The 18,144-nt window shown below is 39.7% G+C and overlaps 1 protein-coding gene across 1 annotated transcript in view; it reads left to right on the top strand.

The window, feature by feature from the left end:
• Positions 1–18,144, top strand: part of MSH2 (mutS homolog 2) — an 88,208-nt gene that overhangs the window by 58,165 nt on the left and 11,899 nt on the right. The window contains exons 9-14 of the mRNA XM_064277129.1: positions 7,181–7,304; positions 8,083–8,233; positions 10,565–10,662; positions 13,525–13,770; positions 15,026–15,230; positions 17,733–17,980. Coding sequence (XP_064133199.1) covers positions 7,181–7,304; positions 8,083–8,233; positions 10,565–10,662; positions 13,525–13,770; positions 15,026–15,230; positions 17,733–17,980 — 1,072 coding nt within the window. The remainder of the gene's footprint in view (positions 1–7,180; positions 7,305–8,082; positions 8,234–10,564; positions 10,663–13,524; positions 13,771–15,025; positions 15,231–17,732; positions 17,981–18,144) is intronic.

The raw sequence follows: 18,144 nt of genomic DNA, 5'->3' as shown, positions 1-18,144 counted from the left end.
AAGTTAATCTCTCGTTCAAAAATCTATACACATTTTTTTGTGACAATGGTTGCAGTCCCCACAGTGTGACAGCACCCTCCCCCTTTCCACCCCAGGTTCCCTGTGTCCATCTGTCCTGTTCCTGTCCCTTCCTGCCTTCAAACAGGAGCTGCCCACTTGATCTCACATATCTGATTGAACTAAGAAGCACATTCGTCACATATATTATTTTTTGTTTATAGTCCTGTCTAATCTCTGAAGAGTGGGCTTTGGGAATGGTTTTATTTCTGGGTTAACAGAGCATCTGGGGTCATAGTTTCGGAGGTTCCTCCAGTCTCTGTTAGACAATTAAGGCTGGTCTTTTTACATGAATTTGAATTCTATTCTTCATTTTTCTCCTGCTCTATCTGGGACTCTCTATTGTGTTTCCTTTCAGGGTGGTCATTGGTGGCAGCCCGGTACCATCTAGTTCTTCAGGTCTCAGCCTGGTAAAATCTCTGGTTTATGTTGTTGTTAGTTTGTTTTTAAATGACATTTTGAATCTCTTGTGATGAATCTGTTTAAATTTTCTACCTCTGTTTGTGATAATTTGGGTAGGTAGTGTGTTTCTAGGGATTTTTCATAGTAATCAGTTATGATCTTTTTTCTCTCTGATGGATTGGTTGTAATGTCACCAATTTGATTTCTTAATTTGGTTATTTACCTCTTACGGATTTTTTTTATTTTGTCAATTTAGGTAGTGGTTTGTCTATTTTGTTGATTCTTTCAAAGAACCAACTTCTGGTTTTGATAATTCTTTCAGTTTTTCTGTTTTCTAATTCATTTATTTCTGCCCTGATATTTATTTATTTATTCTGGTTGCTTTTGACTTCTTTTGCTCTTCCTTTTCTATTTGTTCAAGTTAGCGGTTTAAGTTAGTGGTTTGGGATCTCCTTTTTTGTTGTAGGCGTTTATTGCTATAAAGTTCCCTCTGAGTACTGCTTTTGCTGTGTACCAAAGGTTTTGATATGTTGTGTTTTTATTTTTGTTTGATTCTAGGAATTTTTAAATTTCACTTTTGATTTCTTGTATGACCCAATAATTTTATAATAGTGTATTATTTAGTTTCCATGTAATTTTTTTCCCCTTAATTATCCTTTTGTTGATTTCTGGTTTTACACTGTTAATGGTCCGAGAAGATGCTTTGTATAATTTCATTCTTTTTAGATTTGTGGAGACTTGTTTTGTGACCTAGCATATGGTCTGTTCTGGAAAGTGATTCATGTGCGCTGGTGAAGAATGTATGTTATTCTGATGTCGGGTAGAGAGTTCTATAGATGTCTGTTAGGTCGATTTGGCTTAGGGTTAAAGTTCTCAGTGTCTTTAGTGATTGTCTTTTTAGATGTTCTGTCTATAATTGAAAGTGGTGTGTTGAAAAAAAAAATGTGGAGTTGTCTGTTTCTCCTTTCATGTTTGTCAGGATTTGTTTCATATATTTGGGTGCATTGCTGTAAGGTGCATACATATTTATAATTGTTACGTCTTCTTGCTGTACTGACTCTTTTATTATTATGTAATGTTCTCCTGTATCTCTTGTAACAGATTTTGATTTAGCCTGTTTTATCTGATAATCAGTATGGCCATCCCTGCTTTTTTTTGGTTACTGCTTGCATGGAATATTTTTCGCCATCCATTTATTTTCAGTTTGTTTGCATTCTTACGCCTAAGTTGGGTTTCTTGTAGACAGCAGAAGGATGGATCGTATTTTTTAATCCAGTCCACCACTGTGCCTTTTGCATGGGGCATTTAGAACATTTCCATTTAATGTTATTACTGAAAACAAATTGTCTACCTCACTCATTTTGATATTTGTTTTTTTCACTGTCTCGTGTTTTGTTTATGACACTGATTTTTTCTGTTTTTGTTTGTATTTGGGTGCCTTCTTATGATGAGCCTTTTCGTTAACTTCCTTCTTTTCTCCTGAGTGTTTCTCCATAGTGGCTACCATATATGTTACATTACATGACTTAGAATTACGACAGCATCTAGCATACATAATAGCTGTTAACATACAGCCTTGATATAATAGGTCTGTTCCTGATACACTCCCCACTCCCCCGTATCTCTTGGTGTATGCCCATCAACATCAGTATACAACCTATATGTGACAGGTTTAGTGTGTACTTGTTTCTTAATGTTCTTGCCTTTCCCCTTGGAGTACTCCCTTGAGTAACACTTGCAAAGCTGGTCTGGTAGTGGCAAATACCCAGAGCTTCTGTTCGTTTGGGAATGTCTTGCTGGGTAAAGTGTTCTTGGTTGGCACTTATTTTGGTTCAGTATTTTATATATGTCGCTTCACTGTCTTCTGGCCTCTGTAGGTCCTGGGGGAGAAATTCACATTGATTCTTATGGACCCTTGGTATGTTAAATGGTTTTTTTTTTCCTTGCTGCTTTCAAAATTCTCTGTTTGTCTTTGGTTTACGAGAATTTTATTAGGATATGTCATGGCAGTTCGAATCTGCTGGACACTCCTTGGAAACTGTATGGGGGCAGTTCTACTCAGTCCTATAGGGTCGCTATGAGTCGGAATCAACTCGACGGCAACGGGTTTGGTTTTTTGGTTGTAGAGTTGATCTTTTTGTGTCTCTTCTGATTAGGGTTCGTGTGGCTTCCTGTATTTGCAGGCTTGGTTCTCTGCCCAGGTCTGGGAAATTCTCTCTGATTATCACTTGGAAAATGGTTTCTATGCCTTTATTGTTGTCGTGGTGCTCTGGGATTCCAATGATTGTAATGTTAGATTTCTTAATTGAATCCCACATTTCTTTCTGGGTTTGTTCGCTTTTCTTCCTCTTGAGTCTTGATAAGCTCAGATATTTTGTCTTCTTATTCAGATATTCTGTCTCCTGCTTGTTCGACTCTATTGTTGAGTGTTTCTCTTGCTTTTTCTTCTAATTCAGGTGTTTTAGTTTTCAGTTCCAGGAGTTCTCTTTGGATTTTTTTTTTTTTTCCAAATTCCTTGTTGAATCGCTCATTTTGTTCCTCCATTTGCTTCCTGAACTCCACTCGTTTGTTTTCTGCTTCCTTTAAACATATTTAGCACCATAGTCTGAAAACTATCAATTCTTTGCATTGTTCTGGTCTCCGTAGGAGAGATTTCCTCTTCATGTATTGATTTAGAATGTTCCTTCTCTTGTACTTTTGTTTTTTAGTAGTTTTTGTTGAATTTGAGCCTTTTTGTTATCTTTTCTTTAATTTTTTTATTCTGCTTATTTGGGAAAATTCAAGAGCTATGTATGCTCAGTCTCTGGTATTCAGCACGCGTGTAGGGTGGGGGAATTTGCTGGACACCTTTGCTGTCGTGTCTGGTGGGAATTGACTTTACTGTGGTGACTGTGAGGCTGTTCTAGGCCTTTTCCTCCCCAGCACCCCCGCACTGGCACACCCACTACCCGCAGTGTCCTGCTGGCAGCCGCCGATGTGATCAGCCCCGAACACTTTTAAGTTAATTTCTCAGCCTGGGGGTTTCCAGATTTATTAGGGCAAAAGTTTGGTTGCTCAAAAGGAAACCCAAAATAAATAAAAGCGGCTTAAACAAGCTAGGGGTTTACTTTGCTTATTTAACAGTCTGGACAGGGCAGCCTTGGCTGGCAGGGCATCTGCACCAGATCTGGGACCTGGCTCCTCTCTTGGCGCTCCATCACCCTTAGAATGTTGCCTTCACCTGCAAGGTCCAAGATGGCTTTATCTTCTTTCCAACCAGCGGAAAGGACAAAAGGGGGAGAGGAAGAACATGCTTTGGGAATTGTACACATCGTTTCTGCTCATATTCTGTTGGCCAGGACTTAGTCATGTGCCCACACCTAGCTGCAGGGGAAGCCAGGAAATGTACTCTTTGCTCTGAGTCGTTTTGCGCCCACTGACAATGGGCAGTTATATCACCACAGAAGGAGGGCAGGATGGATAATGCCCAACAACCAGCAGCATCTTTCAGTGCCATTTGAAATCCAAATCCCTCTGAAGGCAGGCTTTTATTCACACACTGTCAGGGGGAGGTTCTGTCCCCACCTCTCCTTCCCTAGGGTCCCAGGCTTATAGAGACAGGTTTCTCCATCAGCCAAAACAGAGGGACAGTTTAAATGATCCCTCTGACGTTATGCTGGGGACTGTCTACTTTGCAGGGGCTCAGAGCTGTTGTCTTCTCCAGCTCAGCTATACATTTATTTGAAAGAGTGCTTATATTTTGTCTTTAGAGGGTAGTAGCAGGACTTTTAAAATTATTTTTTAAAATATCTGGTATCTTCCGTAGTTGTTTTCCCCTCACTAGTTAATTTAAGGAGTCCTGGTGCACAGTGGTTAAGAGCTCAGCTGCTAACCAAAAGGTCGGCAGTTCGACTCCACCAACCGCTCCTTGGGAAACCTTATGGGAAAGCTCTACTCTGTCTTTTAGGGTTGCTATGAGTCAGAATCGACTCGATGGAAATAGGTTTAATGAATGTAAGCTGTGTTTTTCATGTGGGTCCTCTGATTGTTTCAAGCTTTCTGCTGTGTCAGTAGAGGTAATTTGACCCATCTGTAGTGTCTCTTCCCTTCTATGCTGAGTTGTATTTATTAGTTCTTCAGTGATACTCTTTAGACCTCACATCCCTTCCTCATTCTTTTTGTCTCATATTGTTGCTTCATCATCCCATTTTTGAGTTCCAAGCCTGGGTTTATCTTATTCTGTCTCCTTTTGGGTAGTTTGAGGCAGTATCAAAAACCATACCTGCTGCCATCGAGTCAGTTCCAACTCATAGTGACCCTATAGGACAGAGTAGAACTGCCCCATAGAGTTTCCAGGGAACACCTGGTGGATTCCAACTGCTGACCTTTTGGTTAGCAGCCATAGCTCTTAACCACTATACCACTGGGGTTTCCGTTTGATGCAACAGCTGTGTGTTATTTCTGGCATTAGATGGGGATATTGTTGGAAAGATAGCCCAGTATTCATGTTTGTTAGATTACCTAGTTGGGTGGTATATTTTATCTTCCCAGATTGTTGGGGTAGGAGGGGGCATGCTGCATTGCTGGAGGACATCCGGTTCATTGCAGCCAATAGTAAGTTAGAACCCACTTGTTCACTTCCTGTGTTCCACCCAGGTACCCCCAACACCCCTTCCAGAACAGGCCTCCTCTACCCACAGTGTTCCTTTATCCAAGGAAGAAAATCTTTGGATACCCACTCAGTTTGCTTCTTTCCAGATTTGGGATTGTTAGTGAGACTTCTCAGGGTTTTGTTGACTCACCAGTAGGTTTCTGGAAGGTAGGGGTGAGGCGAGGAGCTTGGCCTGGACGCCTCACCTCTCAAGCTCATTGGGAGAGTCACGTTCTGTGGTACAGTTTTAACCTACCATTGTAGCATTATTTTTTTTTCCCTGGAAGTATCATATGTCTTGGCCCTTGTTTCTAAAACATCTAATATAACTGCATAACATTCTATTCTTTTGATGTACCCTTGTGCAGATATTGTGATGTTTTATTTCCAGGTCTTCCTGTAACGGATAAATCTGCAGAGATTTTATTCATCCTGTGTTGTTTTGCTTCTGTTCATTGTTTCCTCAGATGTAATTCCTAGGAACAGAATTGCCATGTCAAAGAGTATAACAAATATCTCTAAGTCTCGTTGCATATTGCTTTTTTTAAAACAAGGTTATACCAACTTACATTGCCACCAGATATGAATTTGTGTACTAACTTCACTGTAGCCTCATAAGTATTTGATGGTAGTTTCATTTCTTCTTTTTTACGTAGCTATAGAATGGTATCTCGAGTTTGCTTAAATATTCATATCTTTTATTATTATGGAGCATTTAGCATTTTTGTATAGGTTATTTTACCACTTATTTTCTCATCTGTGAGTTTTCTTTGTTATCTTGCCTGTTCAATGACCTTGATGTTTTTCTTATACATACAAACGACTGCTTTTATAAAAGAAAATATTACCTTTATATTTTTACATTTTATAAAGCTACTTTTACAGATCTTTGAGCTTTAAAAAAATTTAAGTTTACTCAAGAATTTAAATAATATTTTGCATAGTTGAGTCTACTTTTGCCTCTGTTTTATTAGTTTAAATTGAAAAAGTTACTTGATAAATATTTCATTCACTTTTTTTTTACTAGGTTTCTGTAATTTGATTTTTATTGCTTATTCCTTTTGGAGTTCATTTTGATATGTAAATAAAGGTGTGCTTTGATTAAGTGGATAGTAATTGGGAGGAATTTATCTCAACCTCATTTACTGAATAATTGTTTTAGAAAATGGACTATCTTACGTTAAGCTTGTGTGTGTGTGTGTGTGTGTGTGTAATTGGATCTGCTTTGAGACTGCAGTCTGTTCCATAGCTTATCCTGTCTTTATTTTTTTAGCAGCAGCACAGTGTTTTAGGCAGCAGTTTTCAATGTCTAGTAAGGATAGACTTACTTCACTCTTTTTTTTTTTTTTTTAAATTCTTTCATAATTTTTGTCTGTTTAAATTTTAGTCATTGTATTCTGTTTCAAAAAGGGTTTCCTGTTGGACTTTGATTGTCATCATGTCTATCAGTAGGAAAGAGCAGATTTTTAGCATTCAGTTCTGTTTTCCCCTTTCAGAGTTGTCTATTTATCAGTTCTTTAAAATTTCCCAGTAAGCAGTTACCTCTAATTAAGACTTTGATACTAAATATTTTGTGTATGTAATACCATTGATACCTTTTTTAGCTCTGTTTTCCAGGGAAATAACATACTTAAAGGGTTTTTATGTTTTTAAATCATGAGATGTGGATGAACTTTCATTTTGAAGAAATAAAATTTATAGTTTTTTTTGGAGCTAACTTTTTGAGATTTCTAAGATAGATCCTTGATTATAGGTTTTGAACATTTGTGAAAAGTGTTTTGAACGTTGTTTAAAAAAATGTGAATAAAAAATAACACTTTGTAACATGCACCTTTAGCTCAATATCAGTTTAATATGAATAATTTTTGTGCATTTAAAGCTTTAAGCTCTTAATAAACAGAACTTTACTGTTGTATCTCTTAATATATAGAAGCTTCTTTATAGTTGTGATGGAGTAACTTACGGATAGCAAATTATTTCATTCAGTCAGTATAATTTAAATTATGGAAGTAATAGGAAAATACTTAAGTCATGATTTCCATCTCTGTCCATCATTTATACAGTTTAACCCCCCCTCTGTTCTGTTTATAGGTGGAAAACCATGAATTCCTTGTAAAACCCTCTTTTGATCCTAATCTGACTGAACTAAGAGAAGTGATGGATGACTTGGAAAAGAAGATGCAGTCAACATTAACAGGCGCAGCCAGAGACCTAGGTAAGGGTGGGTGGTGGAGGTCGAATCTCTCTCTGGCTCACTCGTCCATTTAGCCACTCATCCATGGCTGGCTCTGCTTTCTTGTCCCATCCAGTCGACCTCCACTTTCAGAAAGTTCTCAAATCTGTTCTTTCAGCATTGTGCTGTTGTTTAAGTTCAGCCACTCATATTCTTTTTCTTAGGCCATTGAAGTAGGGTCGTGGTGGGCATACTTCCTGTCTATTGCCAGACTCTCCGCTTCTGTCCATCCTCCACACTGAGCCAAAATTACCTTCCCAGGAGACGCAGCCGATGATACCACTTTTTTGTTGAAAGTGCCCAGTCCTGCGCCATCCCCATGGTGGTTGCATATTGGACTGTTGTGATCCATAGAGGTTTTGTGGGAAAGTAGATTGCCAGGCCTTATTTCTTAGTCCATTTAGTCTGGACGCTCTTGTGAAACTTGTTCAACATCATAGTAACGCACAAACCTCCATTGATAGACGGGTGGTGGCTGTGCAGGACGTGCGTTGGGTGGGAACCACACCCGGGTCTCCGCGTGGAAAGTGAAAATTCCGTGCCTCAAGGAGTTTATAGGTGTCCATAATTCATGGAGTTTTTGAATGAAGTGGAATTCGCATCTTTTCCAGCTGGGTAATATTAACAAAGACTTTCCAGTATGCTGCCATCTAGTAAAAGTATGTTTTTCACTTTTTAGTTTAATTGTTTTAAACATTTACATTGGAAAATGGCTGTGGATATTTATGGAGTACTTTTTCTTGTCTTCCTGATCATGAAGGCTTGGAGCCTGGCAAGCAGATTAAACTGGATTCCAGTGCACAGTTTGGATATTACTTTCGAGTAACCTGTAAGGAAGAAAAAGTCCTTCGTAATAATAAAAACTTCACCATAGTAGATATCCAGAAGAATGGTGTTAAATTTGCCAACAGGTCTGTAAGCCTATGTTATGTTTTTAAGCCTTCAGTAGTTCCATGGAATTAAGCTATTCTCTGATGAAATGTGAATGTTTATGATAAGGAAGTTTTATTTATTGTTCACTGATAAGGCCTCAGGTAAGGTTCAAGATTCACTTTTTTGCAAATGACTAGTTAAGATGTCCCAGCACCAGTTGGTAAACCATCCATCTTTTCCTCCCTGACTGAGGTGGTATGGTGGGTTGGTTTTTAACACTCTATTTGTTCATTTACCTGTCTCACTATTCTTTTGTCAATACTAAATTGATCGTATTACATTCATTTTATATTACTTTCCTTTTTTTTTTTTTCTCTATTACGGCTAGCCCCCGCCATGTCTCTGCTTTAGTTATTTTCACAGGTTTATTTTTTCTAAGAGAACTTTTATTTATCAAGTTAAAAATTCTTCTGGTATTTTAGTTGGATGCACAAATCAGTTTAGGGAGATGTCTACCAACTTAATGAGGCCGCTCACAAAATTACAGCATCATCATCATATTCCATTTTGACATTTTGAAAATGTATTGTCAGTTTCTCTGCCTTTTTCCTTCCTCACTCATGTCGGGAAGTTCTTGAGGGCAAATCATAGGTGAGAAAAGAATTACACTGAAACCTGTGAGAGCCGGAGCTCAGCAGGACTGCCTCGTTTTTCTGAGCCTCACAAGTTTTCTGCCTTTGACAGGGTGCGGTCTTACCGCTTTTCTTTCGGTCTCTATTAGTGGAAAATGTGTGTGTTTTCCTTCTCTGACAGGTTTCTGCCTCACACAGTTTCCGGCTTTTACAGGTTTCGCTCTTTTTTTTTTTTTTAATCTCTGTGACTTAGAGGTGTTTATGGCCTGACCTTCCTCCTGCACTGTGTTAAAGCCTCTGGTCTGCCCTTCTCCCACCCCTCCTGAATGTTCCCAGTAGTTTACAGATAGCTTCTGCACGTACGAGCCTCTTCCACCCGTTTAGTTAACAAATAGTTTGAGTGTCCGTTGTGTGTGAACATTACATTAGGTACCCACAGTACCCAGTAATGACAACAGACAGCTTCTTTAACTTGTTCTTTACAACAACTCTCAGATAAATAGGACAGGCATGTTTTCCTCACATTTTATAGACGAAAAGGCTGAGAAAGCCAGTAAGTAACAGCAGATACTCAAGTCTAAGATCTTCTGTTGTTGAATTTAGTTGCCTTGAATAGTTTCCCCTCCCTTTATTACCATTTTTCAGCGCTTTATATCTCTCCTGGTTCAAGAAATGATGTGTTTTAGCTTACGTTAGGCAGAACCTTTGGAGTGTTACAACTTCTCTGAATTGCCAATGGGTTATTTATGCCATACATAAAGCAGATTGGACTGGATGGCCACAGTAGAATCAAAAGTTTTAAGGGATTCATTCATTCATTCACATTGAATGCTTGCTGTGTATCTGGCTGTCCTTCTTACAGCCCCCTAGTGTCACCCAAATAAACTCTAAAGGCTTTATTAGGACTGTCATCATCTGGTTCCCTGCCCACCTTTGCCTTCATCTCCTGCCACTCTTCCCTTTAGCCACAGTGGTCTCACTTTTGTAATGTCTTGGCCTCTTGCTTTTCTTCCTTTAAGTCTTCCCTTTGCCTGCTTCATACTGGCTTTTTTTCAAGCTACTTGCCTATGTGCTGTTCTTGAACCATACATTTGTACTGTGTCACCGGCCAATCCCGTCGGATTCATAGTTGTTGCCATGGTTATCTGATTCCCTCCCATCTCTGAAAATGACTTCCTTCTCTCTCTCTCTTCCTTTCTGTGCCCTCTTCCTGACTTTTTGTTCTTAATCTTAATCCCTTCCTTTGATACCAGCGAATGTTTTCTCCCCCCTTTCTTAAGTATCTTCTTTCATTTCCTCTTCAGATCACTCAAGATTTCATTTTCAAAACATTTTTGTTATTTTGACAACTTTCAGTATTGAAAGGAAGTTATGTGACAGTAATGAGCAATACTGTGTTTGTTTGTTTTAAGGGGGGATGACCTTCATCATAAAGAGAGATGTAGACTTATTTCTGTCTAAATATTTTATAAAAGGCACAAACAGTTTTATTCAGGAAAATAGTTATTATACCAAGAATCGTGCCAATGAGCTATTCTAGCAGCATGAAAGAGTGTTAATAACCTGAATTCCAGCCACATCTGCCCCTAAGGAGTTGCCTGCTTTCTGCTTGTATTTCCATTTTAATTATTATTGTTTTGAAGTTTCATAGGAGTCTCTGGCTGTGTTGTAGGTCATGCGTATTACCTCTAGTAGATGTTTTAATATTTTTAATAATATCATGATCTTGATTTGCAGTAAATTGACTTCTCTCAATGAAGAGTATACCAAAAATAAAACTGAGTACGAGGAAGCCCAGAATGCCATTGTGAAGGAAATCATCAACATTTCTTCAGGTAACTTTAAGAGAGCCGGTACATTAAGTCCTCTGACTATGACCTGGTTTTTAGTAATAGAAGAAACACGGGGATATTTGGAGTGTGTGTGCTTGTTTTTAAAGCATTACACGCTGTAACTATCTTATATGCTAGGTGGCCTGTAAAATAATACATGCCGCACATGTAAGATGAGCTAGTGCAGGCTAAGGAATGGAAATACTCAAAAAACAAAGATGTGCAGAGGAGACATGGCTTCTCTCGTAGTAACGAGGAGAGGACACACCACAGGCTCCAAGGCACTCATGTCTCAGGTGAGCTACAGGCTCATTCTCTGGGTTGTGGAAATAAATTCCACTGAAAAGCAAATAGCAGTTACACGTGGGCAAGCCTTTCTTGAGTTCTGAGCTCCCTTTTATAGATTTTCTGAGTCCTTTCTAGAGGCATGTAATTATAAGGGAAAAGTGTGATTTGACACTGGTATTGCTCATCAAATGGAACGTGTGTTTAGCACAAGAGTAGGTGGTGCTGTGTTAGCTGGAAGGCTCTGCCTGCCACCATGTGCTATACTGACCGTAACCTTTATTGTGGCTTTCAAAAATCTGCTAAAGAACCACCTTACCTGAGCCATCAAAGTTGGCATCGCCACTAATGGGCCACGTGGCATTCTGTGCCTCCTGATGAGATGCAGAGGGCAGGACACAGCATCACCGGTGTCGTATTCTTGAAAAAATGTGTAACTTCGTATCAACAAGAAGACAAAAATCAGATATATTTAGATTGTGGGACATTCTTTTTAAGGCCTAAGCTCTTTATAGGTGTCGGCGTCATCAAGGCAAAAAAGGAATGGGCAGGCATCTGTTCTGGATGAAAGGGGACCGAAGGAGACAGGGCAGCAGAGAGCAGGGGATGATCCTTGACTGGAGCCAGGATGGGGGACTGGAGTTGGAGAAGAGCTGTGGTGGCAGACATTGTTGGAACAGACTGGGAAGGCTTAATGGGAGATAATACGGAATCCGTGCCGCATTTCTTAGGTGTGTGCTGGTGGTCTTATGATTAAGTGGGAGGATGTCCTTGTTCTCAGGATATACGTGCTGAATTAAGAAGTCGCTTCTTAAAAAGCTGTGTGTGTGTATAGTTTTATAGATTGTTTCACTATTAGGAATTTTCATAACAAACAGAAGTGCCCAGTAAAGCTAAAGGGCTTTAGTTGAATACTCTTTAGGTATTGGTGTTGAGATGAATGAGATCACGTGTTTGCTTGGTGGTATCAGATGGTGGTAGCCTGGTAATCTAGCAGAATTATGTTCCTGAGCCTAGACTGTATTTTTAAAAAAATCTGTAAAACACTGTATATTCAACCCACAAATCTTCCTTTAAAAAAATCAAATTTACCGATATTCGTTAAGCACCTAATAAGTAAAAGGTGCTAGATTTTAACGTTTAAATTGAGAGTTTTGTATTTGGAGTCACCCTGAATTTAAAAAAACAAAAAAACCTTTTTGGTCTAATACACACTTCAACTGTCTGTTTAGAAGTGTAATGGATCGTTTTTGCAGTTTTCTGTCTTGTTATTAAACAAGGAAAGATGATGTCCTGAAGAGCCACGCGATGTAAGCTTCTAAATAGACTCCAGAAGCTTTGGTTTTCGTTTCTTATTAGAAGCCTCTTCTTGTCGACACTGCTAGAAAACGTACGAGTTTCCCAGTACTTACAGTGATTCACTCCACTGAGATTTAAACAGTCTCACAGGTTCCTGTTGCCACGTGATAGGTAGTACGAAGCCTTCCCTTTTTTTTTAATCTATGTTAGGTAAAAAAAAAAAAAAAGTATGGTGAAATAGAGAATTATTTATACCTGGCCATTTTTAACTTAAATTTTATTTTCAGCATGTTTTATTCTTTGTAGCCAGCAGCATTTTAGAATTACTTTAAGAATGTGGTTTTACTTTTATGGGGAACAAATTTTATGAGGCCAGATTTCCTGCCATTTGATTAAACCCATAATGTTGTGTTTTCCTGAAGTTAAGCACTTCTCTTGAAAGTCCCTTGAAACTTTTGGTGTGACTAGTTGATATCCGTGTGATAATCCTACATCACACCTGGGCCAGCTTCACCAACCGCTCCAACCTGCTAAAACTTTAAAATCTGTTCCGAAGGTTTTGGCAACTTGTATTGTCTTTATATGTTTTGCCTGCCACTATTGGAGCTTTTTTGTGTACATGATAACTTTTGGTTTTAACACTCCAGCGGAGTAGAGTCTTGTTGAAAGCATTTTAAGTGACAATTAGGGATCTAAATTTATTTTTAAATTCAGCTGCATGTGGTGCTGATGAAAAAATAACATTGTTGCAGTCAGGCTTGTACATGAACAGGCCTGGGTCATCACATTACAGCTACTACCAGGTCCATGTGCGTTTTCTGCGGTAATTATGACATGCCAGCCTGGTTTCAGATTGTTAAAATTTAGGAAAAGATGTGCCTTAAAATTGAGGGTGTACCTTGGAGATCATTGTACCCTACGTTTCTTAACCTTATTGGTATATTATAAAAGCTTTTCCTTATCAGCTTTTTTTTTTTTTTTAAAGCTTTACTTCATTTCTTTATAAGTAGTTATGCAGCTATATTTTCCTGGGTTTTGTTAAGGGGAGACATCACGCTCGCCCTTTCTGTTTGTGAAATCTGTTCACACTTGGGGAGGATCTAGCAACACGTTTTAGCCTCATGTTGCGTTTGGGTGTTTCTTTCAAGTTTGGTGATGGCAACTCCTATGAAATTTCTTAGGCGTTTTGAATTCCCAAACAGGGGAGTTAAATGTATTCTTCTGACTGTTTTTAATGATTCATTTTTCTGGCATATATTTCCCGTTTTTATTTTTATGTAGGCTACGTAGAACCGATGCAGACCCTCAACGATGTGTTAGCTCAGCTGGATGCCGTCGTCAGCTTTGCTCACGTCTCAAATGGAGCCCCTGTTGCGTACGTACGACCGGTCATTTTGGAGAAGGGACGAGGAAGAATTCTGTTGACAGCATCTAGACATGCTTGTGTTGAAGTTCAAGATGAAGTTGCCTTTATTCCCAATGATGTTCACTTTGAGAAAGATAAACAGATGTTCCACATCATTACTGGTAAAGACCAGTTTATGGGTTATTTTTTTTGGGTAACATTTCTCTTCTTTTATGTTGGAATGGAAAAAACATTTAAAATTGATGAAGAAAATCCAGTCCTTGACATTAGAAAAAAGAACATGCTATTCATGGTAGTTAGTAATATTCATATTTGGATTAGAGGAAAGATTTGGGAGTGGCGGGGGGGAAGCGTATGAGAGAATATTGTATTCATATGAAACTTCCGCCCAGGGGTCCAGAGCACTTAAAAATGAACATCCCCCCATCCTGAAAGATGACCTTGGAGTTCATCCTTTCAATAGTGAGATCATTGAAGGTCAGCCAGAACTGGCTGCCAGAGTGACCTCAGCTTAGATAGCAACTCTTTACGACATGGCACCACATTCATGTGAAATCTGAAAAAAGTAGGCTTCCTTAGAGAGTGTAGCATGTCTCAAACCGAGGTGTTTTGAGAGTCCTTAACCAGATTCTGGGAACCAGAAAGGGGGGTTAGGGTCTTCTGGGCAACAGTTACTGGTTGTATTCTGGGTATGCTATTTCCCTGAATGGATGACCCAGACAAGCTAATTAATTGCACATTTTCCAAAAAGGGTCCGGGAATTTTAGTATGGAGTTTAAGTATTTTGAAGGATTTGACCATACTGATCCATTCACTAGTTAAAAAAAAACAAAAAACCTGTTGCCATCACGTCAATTCCGACTCATAGCGACCTTGTAGGACAGAGCAGAGCTGCCCTATAGAGTTTCCAAGGAATGCCTGGTGGATTCAAACTGCTGACCTTTTGGTTAGCAGCCGTAGCACTTCACCACTATGCCACCAGGGTTTCCAATTTACTGATAGTACCATTTATTAGTGAGTAATAATGTTTAGTTAATCAATTAAGCCTACGTTCCGTTTCTAGAAGCCATTAAATTATCTCACGGGTGGCCTTGTAAGCTGTGGGAAAATGTATGTGTGGTCTTTTTAGGCCATAGTCCCATCCCAGGTAGGGTACTTTTTATGGTTACTCTAAAGCCAGGCCCGGTGTAGGTTTGGCGACATAGTTGCCTTGCTGTAGGGGCAGTGTGGGCAATAACTTTGTCCGCCCCTTGGGTAGCCTGTGGTTCTGCTTCTAGTGTGTCAGATCAGTGTGTGACCTGCGTGATTAGTCACCAGCATATACTGGTCAGCAATCCTTTGTTTAGGACTAACTGAGTTAAGTTGTTGGCAGAAAGAAAGTAATAATTTTGCTTCTTGGTATAATTTGTGTTGTAGGCCCCAATATGGGAGGTAAATCAACATATATTCGCCAAACCGGGGTGATAGTTCTCATGGCGCAGATTGGGTGTTTCGTGCCATGCGAGTCGGCAGAAGTGTCCATTGTGGACTGCATCTTGGCTCGGGTAGGGGCTGGTGACAGTCAATTGAAAGGAGTCTCCACGTTCATGGCTGAAATGTTAGAAACTGCTTCTATTCTCAGGTAAGTGTTATGTCCCAGTCCCTTGAAAATGGAAATGAATGTCCTTGTCCTGTGGAGGTACATCTGCAGACTCATCTATAAAACATCGGAGAACATTTACCTACTTCACTGGTTATTTTCCTGTGAACTTTATGTAGTTTGTATTATCTTCAAAGGGTGACTAGTAATAGTTGTAGAAAGCTTACTTGATTCCCTGCACCCCGCACCCCCATAAAGCTGGTGCCTTATTATTATTAATACTCTTTTAATATTTTGAAAAATTTCTTGTGGTTTGGCTGAAAGTTTACAGAGTAACTTAGTTTCCCAGTCCACAACTTGTACACGTTTTGTTTCATGGCATTAGTCACGATTTCCTCAATGTGACAGCACTCTGCCCACTTCCGCCTTCGAGTTCCCTGTTTTCATTTGCCCATCTTCCCGGCCGCTTCCTGCCTTCTGAACTTTGTTTTTGGGCAAATACTTCCCATATGATCACACATGGGTGATTGTTCTGAGGAGCAGCGTTCCTCATGGGTGCTGTTGTTCACTTCTAGGCCTGTCGATTGGCCGAAAGATGATCTCCAGGACTAGACTATAATCTCGGGGGTTCCACCGGTCTCTATCAGATCATTAAGTCTGTTTTTTTTATGAATTCTAGTTTTGTTCTACATTTTCCCCCCATTCTGTCCAGGACCTTCTATTGTGGTCCCGACTGATAGGAGTGGTCGGTAGTGGTAGCTGGGCACCATCTAGTTCTTCTGGCCTCAGGCTAGTAGAGGCCTTGGTTTGTGTGCTCGGTTTTCTTTGATTCCTGAAGTTGTTTCCTTAAGGTAGTAGCTCACTTGATAAATCTTTGATGTATCAGCTGATTTACTTACCGTTTTTTTCTTCCACTACCGTGCTTTTCTTTTGCTTACACTGTTCATGCTACGTGGAGTGGTCCTTCCTCGCCCTTTGCCCAAGTCTTTTCCAACCTTTATGGCCCTAAGGACAGAAATTCTGCTTCTGCGATGACTTCCTTGCTCACGTGAGGGTGTTTCTTCACCAAATGCCTCCTCTTTGACGTGCCCTATGTAGTTTATTGGTATTTTGGTTCTAGAGGTTTGTATAATAAGCACAAATTCACCAAAAGAGAGGTCTGGCCTTTGTGCTGCCTCCTTGAGGGCAACCTCTAAGCCCTTCAGATTTCCTGAGTTATGGGAGTGTCTTTTTTTTCATGGTGGGCCCCTTGAGAGTTGACCCTAAGGAGCTGACTCAGGGTGGGGGCTAACCTTGCCAGAAAGACCAACCAGGTGATTAGAAGGTTGGGGCTTTAGGCCACTTGATGTCAGCTGAACCTGAGGCTGGGGGAGAGGGGACTGGAGGTTGAGTTCAGGTATGTGGGCAATGATTTAGTCAGCCATACCTATGCCATATAAAAACTGTAGGCACTGGAGCTTGGGCGAGCTTCCTTGGTTAGCAATACACTTTGAGTGTATCTCTGAGGATGATGGAACCTTCACCTTTGAAACACTCCCAGATCTTGCCCTATGCATCTCTTTCTTTGGCTGGTTCTAATTTGTATCCTTTTTGCTGTAATAAAGCTAATCATAAGTGTAGCATTTTCCTGAATTTGGTGAGTTGTCTAGTGAGTTTTGGAACTGAGGGTGACCCTGGGGGCCCCTGAACTTGTAGTTGGTGCCTGAAGTAAGGGTAGTCTTGGGGAGAACTGTGTCCTCAGACTGCACTTTAGCTGAGCTCAGTGGAAGGTTACTGAAATCTTTTGTCTCCATGTCCCTTTTTTAGGAGCTTCCTTGAAGGCAGGGGCTATATCTTCTATTTCTTGGTATCTTCCAAAAGTACTTTGCATATAGTAGGTCCTTGATAAATTATGCGTTGATATAACATCTAAGAGGGTCTGTTGTTTGTCTTTCTATGGAGAATTATAAAAGCAGTACAAACATATAGTAATTAGGCCACAGGTTAAAACCCACAACTTCAGAAGTAATGAAATGAGTAGAATTCACAGATAAAGAAATATACATATGCAATGAGCACAAGCAAGACTATCAGATTCACTAATTAAAAATGTTAAAGATGAAGAAGGAACGCTCATATCTGGTGCGAGCGAGGTGACGTGGGAACATGAGCCTACACAACCACCAGGGGTGTATGGGAATGTCCACGTCATAACCTGGTCCCGCCTTCATCCCTCCCACCCCACCCCCCCCCCCTTTTTTTTTTTTGGTAAATCTTGACTGATTTGATTGGCAAGAATGATAACTGCTTTATTTGGAAATTCTTTGATTACTACAAGTAAGACTGGAAATTTAAAAATTATTTATCCACTGTTTATTCTTCTGTCAATTGTGTCCATGTCCATTTTTTCATTGATAATTTAGTACTTTTTATTGATGTAATTGAATTTTTTTAATATTAAGATAATCTGTTATGTTCGTGACATAGCTTTCCTAAGGTATTCATTTTATTTTTGGTGTTACCACATTTTGCGTCCTGAGAAAATTTCATGTAATTTTGCTTCAGGTCTGCCACCAAAGACTCGTTAATAATCATAGATGAGTTGGGAAGAGGAACCTCAACCTACGATGGATTTGGGTTGGCGTGGGCCATATCAGAGTACATTGCCACAAGGATTGGTGCCTTTTGCATGTTTGCAACCCATTTTCATGAACTTACTGCCTTGGCCGATCAGATACCAACTGTCAATAATCTGCATGTCACAGCACTGACCACTGAAGAGACCCTAACTATGCTTTATCAGGTGAAGAAAGGTGAGGATGTAGACCACAGGTATGCTGTAAATTCAGAGTGTGACAATGGCAAACTTAAAAAAAAATTTTAAAATTCCATCAAGTCTATTCCACCTCATAGCAACCCTATAAAACAGAGTAGAATTGCCCCATAGCGTTTCTAAGGCTGTGATCTTTACGGGAGC

Source organism: Loxodonta africana, chromosome 26 (genome assembly GCF_030014295.1).
Source record: "Loxodonta africana isolate mLoxAfr1 chromosome 26, mLoxAfr1.hap2, whole genome shotgun sequence".
NCBI lineage: Eukaryota > Metazoa > Chordata > Mammalia > Proboscidea > Elephantidae > Loxodonta > Loxodonta africana.
Note: the sequence above shows the minus strand (reverse complement) of the source record. Positions and strands in the feature narration are given on the sequence as shown.